This window comes from Carettochelys insculpta, chromosome 22 (assembly GCF_033958435.1).
Source record: "Carettochelys insculpta isolate YL-2023 chromosome 22, ASM3395843v1, whole genome shotgun sequence".
NCBI classification, from domain to species: domain Eukaryota; kingdom Metazoa; phylum Chordata; order Testudines; family Carettochelyidae; genus Carettochelys; species Carettochelys insculpta.
The window spans coordinates 2,810,485-2,825,790 of record NC_134158.1 but is presented as its reverse complement, the minus strand read 5'-3'; the positions used below and the strand labels follow the sequence as shown (position 1 = coordinate 2,825,790).

Sequence of the window (15,306 nt, the reverse complement as noted above, 5' to 3'; positions counted from 1 at the left end):
GACACCGGGGTCATGGCGGGAGCCTTGGGGTCAGCCGCCCTCCCTCCACACCCCCTGCCTGCTCCGTGTGACCTGTGCCTGCGGGCGCTCCGTCCTCCCATCGCTGTGACCCCGGCGGGCGCTGCGGGTCCCAGCTCTGGGCAGCCCCTGGCCAGCCACACACCCCCAGAGCACCCAGCCTGAGAAAGAAATGCTGAGCACCCATGGGTGGGGGTCCTCCCACCAGTGCTGGGTCCCACTGGGCAGCTGATCAGCTCCCGCCCGCTGCTGTCAGCTGTGCGGGAGGTGCAAGGCAGGAAGGGGGACCGGTCTGGGCTCGGCACAGCCCAGGGGCCGCAGGAGGATGGGGTGGGACCCAGCCCCTTCTAGGCCAGCCGCAGAGACGTTGCCCCAAAGCCCCTTGCGGCTGCTGCCTGGCTGGGGCGGGGGGGGTCTGCTCGGCCCCTGAGCCCAGACAGGGAGCAGAACTGTCTGTCCCCAGGCAGAGTCCCTCACTCCGGCAGCTGCCGGGCAAGAGGGGGGCGGCTCCCTCCTGCTCCCCCCCGGGCTCCCGCCCACCCCAGACCGGGGCAGAGCACGCTGGGGCAGCGGGAGGACAAAGTGACAGCCCCCAGCACAGGTCCCCTGGGGTGGGGAGTGTGTGTTGGCCCCAAGGTGCGGGCAGGTGACGTGGGACCGGCCCCCACACACCATGGGGACGCAGCGGTGGACTTCATGGCACCCTGGGGTGGGGATGGGGATGGTGCGGCGGGGCTGGGGGCATAGGACAGAAGGGGGAACTCCCTCAGCAGTCCAGAAGTCTATGCAGCAGCCGAACCCCTCTCTGCCCCGGGCTGTGCCGCCCGTTTGCCACTGTCCCCATAGCCGGGGCCACGAGGGGAGCAGCCCGCCGGGAACGAAAACGGGGCTCTCTTCCCACTGCCATCCTCGCCCTGGGCCTGGTGGGTGCCCGTTCCCCCCCTCCCCCCGGTCCCTGAGCGCTCCGAGCCCTGGAAACTCCCCACCCCTCAGCACCAGGAGAACGGGGAGAGAGGAAAGGGGCTCTGTGGGGTGGACAAGGGGCCTGGGCCGGGGGTCGGGTTAACTGCTGTGCTAGCACAGGTGCAGGTGGGCTGGCGGGACACAGAGGGATAAAGGGGGGTTGGGGAGAACCCAGAGGCTCTGCAATAGCAGGGACACTGGTCCAGGGAGACCCAGGGACGGGGCGTGTGCGTTCACCCCATGCCCAGTAGCACGGGGGGGCTGGCCAGGCCCTGCCTCCGTCGACAGAAGGGGGTTCCCCGCAGCGCCGTGACCCCGGCGTGGGAAGAGGCCGGCGGGAGGCAGACAAACAATTCTTCCCCGGGGCGGCGGGTGTCCGAGGCAGGGTCAGCCAGCACCTTCCCACACCGCCAGGTTGTCCCCCGACTCCACCTCCAGCCCCTCCTGCTCCAGCCAGGCTCCTGCCGTCTCCCCGGGCTGGGTGTGGGCAGTGCGCCCTCCCTGAGCTCCCTGTGCTACCCTCACCCCCACCCCGTGCTCGCAGGGCCCCTCCTGCCTCCGGGCTGCCCACAGCCCCTCCTGGCCCTGCAACTTCCACGGCAGAAAGACGGGACCCGCTAGGGAGAAGACGACACTGCCCTGGGCACCTCCCCTTTGCCTCAGCCCATAGTAACCAGGCTGGGAATCCGGGGAGTCCCTGGGCCCCGATCCTGAGAGGTGCCGAGCACCCACAGTTCAGTAGGAGGCCGGGGCTCAGCCCTGCGCTAGGCTTTCTGGGAACTGCCACACTGGAGGGCCAGAGACTGAGGCCAGCCTGCCCCAGTCTCACCCCACTGGCCTTTGCGTCCAGGGCCCTGGAGTGTCTCCCGAGGCCTCCGTCTTTGACGCAGCTTCTGCTTCTCCCTGTAGCCAGGATCCACGTTTTCCTGAGCCCACCTGGCCCTGCCCGGGGGCATCCTTGGGACGAAATGTCTCTCTGCTTCTGCTGGTGTTTGCCAAACTCCTGGCTTTGCCCTGGAAGGCGGGTTGGCCCCAGGGGTCACTGGTGGGGAGCCAGCGCCAGGGGGCCTGGCCACACTCCTGTTTGTTCCAAGAGGTGCCCAGTGCACGGACAGGCAGCGTGTGATTCCTGTGTGGAAGGGAGCGGCAAGCCCAGCCCAGCCCAGGTACGTTGGGCAGCCTCTGGGGTGCTCCTTTCCAGCCTCGCTGGGCGTTAGCCATCCCGAGCCACCTGACTCAGGGTTGTGCCGGCCAGGCTCGGTGCCTTTCATAAACCACACTCCTGCTCTAAAGGACGTGCCCTTGTGGCGGGAATGTCACAAAAGAACGGCTCTGGAAACGACACCGAAGATCAAAGCCAGTTTGGAACTACGAAGTTCTCCTCCCCGGCTCTTTGAATCCTGTCTCTGCAGCTCCCCACCACACCAGGCGTGGGAATCATTGTTGGGCTGAGTGTGGGACAGCTGCTAGAAGGGACGAGACAAGCCCTTTGCCGGCGGGTGGCGCGTCTGAGCCAGCTGAGCTCTGAGGGCAGGACTCCGTTGCTGGGTTAGGGTTAGGGTTAGGGTCGATGTGGCGAGCCGGTTAGAGCAGGGGGCGGCAACCTGCCGCTCCGGAGCCGCATGTGGCTTTTTCAGGAGTCATTTGGGGGTCCGGATGCTGCTGCCGCTGACTCCTCTGTGGCACACTGCTGTAACCCCCCGACAAGGACACCCCCTGCCCAGGCGAGGGTAGCCACAGAGCTGCCACAAGCGAGCGCCCTGCCTGTGTGCTCGGAGCAGTGGGGGTGCACTTCGACGGTCAAGCGAGTCACCGGCGCTGGAGTCCAGCGGGGGGTATCGCAGGCTGGGGTGCCTGGTTCGGGAGATGAGCCTGGGCACTGGGGATTGGTCCAATACGATAGGGTTCCCAGAGGCCACGGGCACGCTGCCAGGTCGTAAACCCAGAGTTTCAGCAATAGACCGCTGAGGGGCTTCGGGCGCAGGATAACGTCCGTTGCAAACGGCTCTCGCCCCATCTACAGGAATCTCAGCAGTTTCTGTTGGCTGTGGGCACCCTGACACTGCGTCTGTATCAATGTTGCTTCTCCCAGATCGGTGCTGTACGCTGAACTCATAGCTGGCCAAGGCAGCCACCCATCCCGCCCAGTAGCATCCAGCTTAGCACTGGTCAACACATACATCAATGGATTGTTGTCTGTCCACGCCTGGCACTTGGCACCATACGGGTCGTCATGAAACTTCTCAGCGATGGCCCACTTCGAGGCCATGAACTCCAGCTCGTGGATGGGGTAACCAGTCTCGCTGTCAGACAATCCTCGGCTGGCGCAGGCCATGGGTCTATGTTTGTGTTAGCCGATGGCCAAGGATGTTTGGTGAGGTGCCAGCTATGCCCGTTTTATACCATCCGTGACTTTAACCGCTAGGACGCACTGTCCCTTCGTGGCGGGCAGTCAGGATTGACTGACAGGCGCTCCAAGAGTTTGCCCCATGGAGGCAGCACAACTCACCGCTAGGCTCTTAATACTCTCACCTAATGGCCAGGCTTTATAGCCAAAACGGCTGAGGTTCTTTAATTGTGTTGGCTGCTTTACAGTAACCCAGGGAAACAAGTCAGGCTTATGCACAAATGGTTATCAAAGTTTATTAAACTAGATTCTAATTATGTGGTTACAAAATTGCTAGTGCCAACTTATTTAAATGTAGAGATGTTACACACACAAACAAGTTACAAAACTGAAGCCACTATCCCAAAGAGAGAAAACAAAGTATAGAGTCTATTTCAAAATAGGTGTACACTAAAGATAGGAGATCAGGTGTGGGTGCTTCTTACCCTCCTTGCATCTCTCGATTCCAGCGGTGCCAAGCCAGGATCGGTCACTCAATTCCGCGGAAAGACGAATAAGGGACAAGGCTTAGGGACCCTTTTAGCTGCAGAAGCCTTGGGAGGCTGTCACTTATCTGACCAGCAGATAGATAGTGAAAAGCACTCAAAAATCGTGGTGCTGTAGGTCCCATACTTATACCTCTGTACTCCTTTATTCTCTTTCTCCTTTCTTATGCCAAATTGGGGCTGGTCTGTCTGGGCGACGCCAGCTCTCGCAAGAGTAGTTTACACTTGCAAGGGAGAGAAACAATAAGTTTCGACTACTGGACATTCCTTTTATTAGGGTAAATATCTTTCCCGTCTGGAATGTAAGTGTGTGTGCATCACGTTATTCAGTAGGGGCTAAGAGCCATGTCTGTCACAGCTCCTCTGCCTGCTGTGAGCCTAATCGTTGTATATGTTCCCAGAGGCACATTGTAGCAGCACACCTGTGCTTTCTCGCAGCTTCAAAGGCTGTGCTGGAATTTACGTTAAGTGCCCTGTTGTTTTGGCTCCCTTGTTTTCCCAGCAATGCTGGTCTGGGAGGGGGCTGGCTGTCTGGCAACAGTTTGCTGCCCACTTCTTGGTATAAAACCGCCCCTAAACTTCCCAAACCGCCATCAGTATGTAAGATAAAGGGTTTGTTTGGGTCAGCAAACAAACTCATGCTGGGACGGGGGCATGAGTTAGGCAGCTAATGATCTCTTGAAAAGATCTCTCACACCTCTCATTCCACTGTGATCCCAAAGGCTCTAGAGGACCACAGCGCCTCTGCTCTGGAGGCCGTGGGGGCCTCCCCTTACCCCTGGTCTTAGTCTTGCTCTTATTGGGTGGGTATCCCCGGGTGAGATTGTTCAGAGGCTTGACAAGAGTAGCAGAATTCTTCACAAACCTACAGTAGTAACCACTAAACCCTAGAAAGGTTTTAAGCTCCCAGTAAGTGTTGGGACGTGGCCCTGTGACAAGGGCTTCTGTCTTATTTGGTGTCGGAGAGGGGGCCGTGTTAGCCTGTAGCTTCCAGAACAACAACAAGTCTTGTGGCACCTTATAGACTTACAGATATTTTGGAGCATGAGCTTTTGTGGGCAAAGACCCGCTTCATGCATCTGCATGAAGCGGGTCTTTGCCCATGAAAGCTTATGCTCCAAAATATCTGTGTGTCTATTGTTGGCACGGGAAACATTATTATATTCTGATCTCATAGAGACATTGTTTTGTAAATGAATGCTTATTGATGTTCTCATAAGGTTCAATATTGAATTTAGCATTGTTAGTGAATCCTCCTTAATTTTCAGTATTGTTTTGTTAATGAGATCCTGTTCATGTTCTATACGACCGAATAACTCTACCTTCCTGTAATTTACTTTTTGTTAATAATCTATTGGTACTTGACCTCCTGCTCAATAGGGAATTACCAGAGCGGAATGGCATAAGACCAGTAAGAATTCAGTTTGAGCTGGGGGAGTGGATAAGGGAATTATGAGAAACTCTCCCCTGGTTTGTTCGGAGGGGGGTGAACAAAGGAGGAGAGAGGTATAAGTATTGCACACTGCTTGTTGCAAGGTGTGCAGGCTTTGAGGAGAGATCCCCCTGCACCTTACTTGGCATGCCAAATAAAGATTCTTCTTCCACTCTCGGCGTGTTATTGGGCCAGCGTTGCATACCGGGCACGAACTGCCACTGTGCCACCTTAAGAAGGAGGAAACACTATAAGGTGCCCCAAGGCTTCTCATTGTATCTTATCTGGGTCAGTACTCACAATGGCTTGGAACACCATGTGATCCACACACTTCACCAGTGTCCTGCAGAACCGACGCTTGTCGATAGAAAGCTTCGGTCTACACGCCTCCAACCGGTCGAGGACCTCAAGAAGCCTTTCTTCACGTTCCTCCAAGGTTCTTCCAAATACGATCAAGTCACCCAAATAAACCAAGACTTGCAATAAGTTCATGTCTCCCACAACCTTCTACATAAGATGCCGGAATGTGGCTGGTGCCTCAGAAATCCCCCGAGGCATGGTAAAACTCCACTGGGCGGATGAAGGCTGTCTTCTCCTTATCTTCTGCTTCCAGAGGAATCTGATAATATCCACTTCCAAGGTCTAAAACTGAGAACCACTGGCTTCCCAGCAGGCAATCTAAGGCACCTTGAATCCGAGGCGTAGTGTACTGGTTGACCATGGTACGGCTGTGTAGGGTACGGTAGTCAATAAACATCTGAATTCTTCCATTCTCTTTATGGACCACCACAACGGGTGAGGCATATGGGCTGCAGGATTCTGTAATGATGCCACTCTCAGCTGGCTCTTGAAGATGCTGTCGGACATCTTCCATCTCAGACAGGGCGATCTTCCTAGATCTGCCCCGGAAAGGTCGAGACTCATGCAGTCTGATGTTATGCTCGACCCCTTTTGCACATCCCACTCATGCAGTGAGAACACTGGGATCTCTCATAGTCCGTGTAAAGGTGGCCTTTTGAAAGGACCTCCCGGACTTCGAAAACCCCTTCTTCCTAAAACCAAATCAGAAGAAGTAGCTTTTGAAGTCCGGGGGTGGGGGGTCCTTTCTAAAGGCTCCCATCTACATGGGTGGCATGTGATTCAAAAGCAGCGCTTTCAAATTGCGCACGGCCGCCGTCACGGCAGCGCCTCATTAGCATCTTCCCAACTCACTCATTAACAAGCACCTTCCGAAAGGAAGGGGCTAGTATAGACAGAGCCCCAGAGCTCATAACCAACCCTCGGGTAACTGTTCCAGCTCACAGGGATTGAGCAGTGTCCTTTGCCTCTCAGGCTCACCAGTCTGATACCCAGCTTCGAATGCCCCACTTACAACTCTGTCCAGTCCATGCAGGCCCTGACACGTCACCCTGATGCATTCCCCCATTGAGCCTGAGGCAATGCTCACAATTGTGCTGGTTTGGTCTTCTCCTTGCTCCTGCCAGCTGCCCCACCAGCCACCCGCCGGTCGCTCCTGCCAGCCACCCTGCTGACCACCCACTTCGACCAGCTGCCCACCACTCACTCCTGCCAGCTCCCTGTCCACTGTACATTTGCCTGCTGTCTCATGGGTTTTGCCTTTGGCAAAACCCCCATGATTCCAACTCTCTGTGGCTTCAGCGACCTGTGATTAAGAACATAAGAATGGCCATACTGGGTCAGACCAAAGGTCCATCCAGCCCAGTATCCCGTCTGCCGACAGTGGCCAATGCCAGGTGCCCCAGAGAAGGAGAACAGAAGACAATGATCAAGTGATTTATCTCCTGCCATCCATCTCCTGCCTTTGTTCTGAAGGCCAGGGCACCATACTTTACCCCTGGCTAATTGCCATTTATGGACCTAACCTGCAAAAATTTATCAAGCTCTTTTTTAAACCCTAATAGAGTCCTGGCCTTCACAGCCTCCTCCGGCAAGGAGTTCCACAGGTTGACTGTGCGCTGTGTGAAGAAAAATTTGCTTTTATTAGTTTTGAACCTACTACCCATCAATTTCATTTGGTGTCCCCTAGTTCTTGTATTATGGGATAATATATGGAGACACACATCTCACAGAGCTGGAAAGGACCTCAGGAGGTCACTGAGTCCAGTCCCTTGCCCTCCCGGAAGGATCAAGCACCATCCCCTCCCCTCCCTTTTTTTTTTTTTTGATTTATTTGCCTCAGATCCCTAAATGGCCCCCTCAAGGATTGAGCTCACCACCTTGGGTTTAGCAGGCCAATGACGCTGACAGCTGTGAGAGAGCAAAGTGAGGTCCTGCATTCTATGCTGGAGCTGCAGTGGGACTACCTACGCAGGATGACATTTGTGGACTCCACACCCTGATGCCTGTGCTCCCCTCAATTTCGGTCACCCACCCCACCTCATCATGGTCCCTGAACATGGGAAGGGAGGGAACGGAGAATTTCCTCCTCCACCCTCAAGACCTCTCCCCACTGGAAAAGGTTATTCCAACATCCTTGACATCCCTCCTTTTCCCTGTCACTTAACCCTCTCCCTCCCCAAGTAAACATATTCTTTTTATGACAACCACGGTCTGATTTATTGGTTCGCGTGTGTGGTGGGGTGTACAGATCATTGCGGGGGCTTGCAGCAGAGGGACCTGGGTGGGGGTGGAAAGGGCTGATAGCACAAGTGCCTCTATGCAAAGCTCCACAGAGGACTTGTGGCACTGGGACCCAGGCAGGGATGGAGAGAGCTGATACCACAACTGCCTGCCACTACACAAAGGTCCGCAGAGGACTTGTGGCAGAGGGACTCAGTTGGTGGTGGGGCTTACCAAAGCCGGCAGGGCTGATGAGACCCTGGAGGCACTGCTCAAAGTCCAGGATCATAAGTGGGTCCTTCCCCTGGGCATGAGGAAGCCAGGTGCTAAACAGGGCTTATTTCACATATGTGTGCACCTCTGCTAAGAAACCTTAGCCTCCCATGCAAAATACAAACATTCATTTTGTGAAAATAGCCCTCCCTTTACATCCACTCTTTTTCCTGCACCTTAATCCTTCTCCCCCAAATAAAAGTATTCTTTCTGTGAAAGCCATGGTCTGATTTATTGATTCAGATGGGATGGGGTACACAAATCATTGCAGGAAGTGGGAGTGGTATCGCAACAGTCAAATACAGCAGAATCATGTGGCTACCTGATCATTCATAAAGTTATTTGGCAAAGCCTCCCTGATTGCTGCTTCCTCTGCCTTTGCATGGTGAATGCCCTTGTGCGTGGCTGCACATAAGCCATGCTCATGACCTCCGCCTCTGCACGCCACACTGTCATGAAATTCTCTCCCCTGGATTCACAAAGGTTATGCAAAATACAGCACGCTGCAACCATGGTGGGGACATTAGATTCAAAAAGGCCCAAAGGGGTCAAAGGACACCTGAACCTTGCTTTTAAATGACCAAAGGCACATTCTACCACCATTCTGCACTTGCTGAGTCTGTAGCTGAAGTACTCCTTGCTGCGGACCAGGGTGCTTGTGTATGGCTTCCTGAAGCAAGGGAGCAGAGGGTAAGCAGGGCCATACAGTATTACTAGAAGCATCTCCACATCACCAATCTTGATTTTCTGGTCTGGGAAAAAGTCCCATCCAGGAGCTTTCTGTACAGTCCAGAATTTCTGAAGATGCGTGCATTGTGAACTTTTCCCAACCATCCCACGTGGATGGTGATCTACCATCATCTACAACACCATCAAAATGCGTCCCTTGTGGGTTATATACTCAGAGGCCAGGTGGTCCAGCGCCATCATGGGGATGTGCTTGTGTGATGGGGTTCTGGGGTCCCCATGCACTGCACCCCGTCCGCTGGCAGGAGTGATTCTCACTCAGCAGGTACAACAGGAGGTTTATTCAGCGACAGAGGCCCAGTTTCTTACAGAAGAGTCAGTGCAGCAGTCAGAGACAGTCATTCCAACTCGTCCTGGGGAGAGGAGCCCCAGGGGTGCCCCTCTGGGGTGTAGCTTCCCCCTCGCCCGGCTGGCTGCCTTCCAGCTCTCTCTCCCCTCCAGCTTCTAATTGCCCCCTCCGATTCAAACCCAGCTCGACTCCTCCCTTCTCTTTGTTCAGGGCAGAGGTGTTACCTGCCAGCCTAGGTTATAGCCCCAGGGTCATCCTTAGCCACTGGGAGCTGCTCTGCTCGTCTCACACACATCCAGCCTGAGTCTCACACATGCACCCCCCCCACTCCATCACAGCTTGCTATCTGTTGCCCCACCACAGTTAGGAAAGCCCATGGCAGCAAAGACATCCAATATGTGCTGGGCATCTCCCAGGTCATGGTCTTCCTCAGGAGATGCCAATAGATTATATAGGCTACCTGCACCACCGTGGCCCGCACTGTAGATCTACTTGCCCTAAATTGATTTGCCACTGACCAGTAACCGTTGAGTGTTGCAAATTTCTAGAGTGATGGCAACTGGCTTGTGAACCATTACAGCTGGTCTCATTCTTGTATTGCTGCACTTTAGGGTGGGGACCAGCAAATCACAAAGTTCCGTGAAAGTGGACTTGTGCATGTAAAAGTTCTGAACCCACTGCTGGTCATCTCAGACCTCCAAAACGACATGGTCCCACCAGCATGTGCTGGTTCCACGTGCCCAAAAGTGCTGCTCCCCTGTAAGCGAAGCATTCAGGGCAGCCAGCATTTCTAAGTTCCTGGTCTGCAGTTTATCAATTTCATCCTCACCCTCTTCCTCCACAACCATTATCTCAACGCGCTACCATCATCAAAACAAATACCGTGCAACATTCTGGGAAGTGGCCGTATTGCCCTGTGTAACGATGGGAAGCTTTTGAGGACCCTTGCTAGTGTTCTTGCTGTGCCACAGAAAATGGTGTGATCTGCCACGTGTTTGTTTTTGTGCGGATAGTGGGTGCTCTGAATTCTAAGGAAGTGCTTCACACTCTGGGGTAGCGACATGAAACACCCACACTCCTGAAGCCAGCTCAAAAAAGAAAATATTCATACGCTTTTTTATTCAGAGTAATTAACAGTGATCAGTGGTCATTAGGAAGGTTGAGGAACATGTTCTCGGTAGTAACAGGTGGCAGAACAGGGAGCAATGGTGGTGGAATCGTCATCCTTATAAAAACAATTGCAGCAATTTTTCTTCTCACAACTCTATGGTGCAGCTCCCCCTCCAGCTTTATGGAACATTTGTGGACAATTAACTTCCCGCTTATAAGATTGATGTTAAAAAGTCAAATTTATTAAAACTGATATTTCATAGTATAGACGTAACCATAGACACATAGACCCACCAAGCTCCTGAAAGCTCATTGGGACAAGTGTATGCTGACGTCCCCGTGAAGCTTTAGTGACCCTCCACATCAGGACAAGGGGGCTGATTGCAGGAGCAGGGCCCTAGTGGCACATTTTTCACCAAAGCCTCCGTAGCTGAATTGTTACCACTGGCACCCTTCCAATTCAACAAGCAGACAGAGACAGTTCAAGGCCCCAGTTCCTGCTGCAGATGTGTGTGAATTCAAGAAAGTGAAACTAGCCCTGCTTCCTAGCCCAGTAGAAGCCATGGCAGCAGAGAACCCTGTAGAAAATCTCCGGGAGGAAGCTACTTGTCCTGTCTGCCTGGAGTATTTTAGAGACCCAGTGATTACAGACTGTGGACACAATTTCTGCCGAGCCTGCATCAACCAGTGCTGGGAGGGACCCGACACAGCCGCCTCCTGCCCTCAGTGCAGAGAAACTGCGCAGCTGAGAAACCTCCGGCCCAACAGGCAGCTGGCCAGCATCGTAGAAATAGCCAAACGGCTGCATTTACAGGCAGCGAAGGGAGCAGGAGGAGACGGGGTGTGTGGAGAACACCAGGAGGCTCTGAAACTATTCTGCAAAGATGATCAAACTTCGATCTGTCTGGTTTGCCACCTGTCCCAGGCTCACCGCACTCACAGGGTGGTTCCCATCCAAGAAGCTGCCCAGGAGTACAAGGTAGGAAATTGCTCCCAAGTTTAATCTATTATATATTTGAGGATTTGTCCATCTGTCTGTCTCTGTATCTGTTTTTCAAGAACTTCTCCTAAATGGTAAGACGTAGGAACACAAAATTAATAGAATTGTAGAATCCTAGGGCTGGAAGGGACTTCAGGAGGTCATCTAGTCCAGCCCCCCTGCCCAGAGCAGGATCAACCCCAACTAAATCACCCCAGCCAGGACTCTGTCAAGCCGGGACTTAAAAACCTCAAGGGACAGAGAATTCACCACCTCCCTAGGCAACGCATTCCAGTGCTTCACCACCCGCCTGGGGAAGTAGTTTTTCCTAATATCCAACCTGCTCCTCTCCCTCTGTATCTTCAGACCATTGCTCCTCGTTCTGCCGTCCGTCACCACTGAGAACAGCCTCTCTCAAGCCCCCCCGTCAGGAAGTTGAAGGCTGCTCTCAAATCATCCCTCACCCATCTCTTTTGCAAACTAAATAAGCCCAAATATGAGGATGCACATATCTCATAGACCTGGAAGAGACCTTGAGAAGTCATTGAGTCCAGCCCCTTGCACTGACAGCAAAACGTTGCACCACCCCTGAGAGCTTTTAAACCTAACCTGCTTCAGGCCCTGCTTCAGGACTGAACTCACAATGCAAGGTATATAAGGCCTAACACGCTAACCACTAAGATGTCAGTCCCCCTTGGCCCCAGCTGCCTCTTATCAGAGCTTAAAACAAGGAATGGGTTTGGTTTCGGCAGGAAAATAGGCTGTGCCTGGAAGGGGACTGCTTCTCATAAAACCAGGCAGAAAAGAGGCAGAATCCCTAGGAAAGTTAAAGGGGCTGGCTGGGGGTACAATCTTCCCACGCCAAGGGAAAGTACAGTTTGCCGCATGCGTCCCTCTGGCTGGAGAGCTTAGGGGGCAGATGAACCTGGACCTGCCCCAGTCAGGGGATGTGCCCCTGGAGCTGCAGTGACCATGGAGAGGTGCTGGTCGTCTGGCCCCAAGCTGCTGTGCTGGGAGGGGGTGGGGCTCGTGTTCTCTCCCTCGGGACAGCCACATCCCGAACCCCTGACCGCCACTCCAGAGCAGCGATTTCCATGAAGCATGGACTTTGCCATTCCATTTCCCAAAACGAAAATTAATTGAGTTAAGGACCTGAGCAACGCAGGGTAAATCTTCTAACAAAAGAAACCGTGTGGCCCTGTGGCTGCAGAGACACCTGATGTGGGAAACTACCCAGAGATGCTGAATCCTTGTCCAAGCCAGTTTTTGTCTTTTGTTTTTGGGGTTTTTTTTTTTGTTTTGTTTGGTTTTTCAATTCATTTTTCACCCTGGAAGCTGTGTAATTCTCTGCGAGACTTGACTCAGAAGATCTTCAGACAGACATATCTGAGTGAGCTGACCTCAGCTTAGAAAAGGGGGAAGTTACAAGCTCTTATTGTCATTGCTGATTTGCTTAATAGAATTTAGCGTCATTACTTTTATTTGCACCACTTAAGACCTGGGCCCCACACAAAAAACACACAGGGCGGGACAATTCCTCCTCTGAGCAGATTACAGCCTGAAAAGGGGGTAAGGCAAACAAGGGGTAGAAGAGAAAGTCAGGCACCTGGAGTCAGCCAGCAGTACACATAAAACTAATGTCTTCCTTGATCCGGCCCAGATCGCTAATCAGTAGGCCACAGTGCTACCACTGCATCCTTCCCCCCAGTGATGAAGCATGACCACTTGGAGGGAAGGACAGGTTGATACAAGCCCCAGGCCCAGCAGGGTGCTGTAGGTCTTCTGACTAAGACCAATTTTCTTAGCTTGTTTGTGTCTCAAACTACGCCATTCGTCTTGCTAAAGGCATTTGAAGCGGCTTGTTGTCGGCAAGGACTGACTTTGAAAGTGTGATCCAGGACAAGATGAACAGTGGAAACTGATGTCACAAAAGCTCTATGAAGGGAATATTGAGCAGTATAATATTCCTGGCATTTTTCAGACACCAGCAGACAGAACACAGTCGGGGTCGTATCACTCAAAGTGAAGGAGAGTTTAACACAGGGAGTAACGGTAGCTATGTAGGATAAAATTCTGCAGAGATAGCAAAGCATCAGCAAAACGTTGCAAGCAAGTATTGGCAGTACTGTGCTGGTGTGTCCGTGGGTGGGGATCAGCCAACGTGTTTCCATTAGTCCCACCAGGAAGCCTTTGGGAATCTCCCAGAATGCACCGCTTCCAGATCCTTTAGTAGGGACTGGGGCAGTGAATACCTGCCCAGAGCGTATTGTCACAAAAACGGCATAACAAAAGGGCACACCCCAACTGTTCGAAGCATAAATCAGCCTGTCTCACTGGGGGAGGGGAACGCGGAGGCATCCCCAGACTATGAGACAGAGAATCATAGAACACTAGAGCCGGAAGGGACCTTGAAAGATAATCGAGTCTAATCCCCTGCCCCCATGGCGGGACCAAGGATCATCCCCGAGGTGCCTATTCAGCCTGCTCTTAAATATCCCCAATGATGGAGATTCCACCACCTCCCGAGGAAATTTATTCTAGTGTTTGACCACCTTGACTGCAAGAGCTGTTCCTAACATCCGACCTAACCCTCCCTTGCTGCAATTTAAGCCTATTGCTTCTTGGCCCTGCCCTCAGAGGTTGAGGAGAATAATTTTTCTCCCTCCCCCTTGCAACACCGTTTTAGGGACTTGAAAGCTGCTGTCAAATCCCCTCTCTATAGTCTCTTTTCCAAATTAAGCACACACAAATCTCTCCCATGTTTTCTAGACCTTTAAGCATTTTTGTTGCTCTTCTTTGACCCTCTTGAATGTCTCCTCGTCTTTCTTGACCGTAGTGCCCAGAACCGGACAAAATACTTCAGGGGAGACCTAATCAGAGCAGAGCAGCGCACAGCAGAGCAGGAGAACGACCTCTCACGTCTCACTCGCAGCACTTCTGCTAGTGCAGCCCAGAACCTTGTTTGCTTTTTCTGCAGCAGCATCACCCTGTTGACTCATATTTAGCTTGTGGTCCACTCTGACCCCCCTAGAGCCCTTTCTGCAGCGCTCCTTCCTAGACAGTCGCTTCCCATGTTGTATATACTAAACTGGAGTACTTTGCATTTATTCTTATTGAACTTCACCCTCTTTACCTCAGACCATTTCTTCCATTTCATTCTGAATTATGATCCTGTCCTCCGAAGCAGTGGCAACCCCTCTCAGCTTGGTACCGTCGACAGAGTGTATCCGCACACCCGCCATGCCGTTATCTAAATCATTAAGGATTAGACACCTCTCTGGTGTCCTCCTGCATCCGCTGTCTTCTCCTGTCTATTTTCACCACACAAAGCCACAGCTAGTGCCGAGTACTGGACAGCAACAGAGCTCTACCAAAGTGGGGCTGTGCAGCTCAAACCAGACACATGGCCTGCCTACGTCCCCTGGGGTTTGCCTTGGTGCTTAGCTCAGCTCTGTCCAGGCAGTGCGGTCCCCAGGGCTTCAGGGCTGAAATCTCAGCCCATGTTTAAACTCTGGTGGCTTTTGGGATTTGTATCACTTTGTTTGTTAAATCTCCACAAAAACTTGCCTGTTAATTCACCCCAGGTGAGTCAGGCATCCTGCTATGCACTGCCCTGCAAATCAAATTTCACTTTCTACCTGGTGTCACAAAGCAATTAGGATCAACTCTCATCTTGGGTTTTGGTACGAAAATATCCCGCTCCGCACCCCTGCAAAGTGCAACCGCCCAAATAACTGTGTTTCTTCAGGAAAAATGTCGGGCCTGGATGAAGATTTTGAGCGAAGAGAGAGAGAAGCTGCTGGGATTGAAAGCAACAGGAGAGGGGAAAAGCCAGGAGTATCTGGTAAGTGCCTGTTGGTATGAACTGGCAGGGACTGGCACTGGAAGATCTGATTGGAAACAGACTCTTGTGTGGCCATGGTGAAGTCAGAATATTGTTTTTTTCTCTGATCATAGATTGTGGGGTTAGAGCCGCGTGTAGACGAGCCCTGAGCTTCCATTGCAGAGGACGAATTAATGTCT

General features: G+C 52.8%; 1 protein-coding gene across 1 annotated transcript in view; it reads left to right on the top strand.

The window, feature by feature from the left end:
* Positions 1-10,826: 10,826 nt before the first annotated feature.
* The window catches only part of LOC142024616 (uncharacterized), a 72,517-nt gene continuing 68,037 nt past the window's right edge, over positions 10,827-15,306 (top strand). The window contains 2 exon segments of the mRNA XM_075016753.1: positions 10,827-11,283; positions 15,032-15,127. Of these exon segments, the coding sequence (XP_074872854.1) occupies positions 10,867-11,283; positions 15,032-15,127 (513 nt within the window). The 5' untranslated portion in view covers positions 10,827-10,866.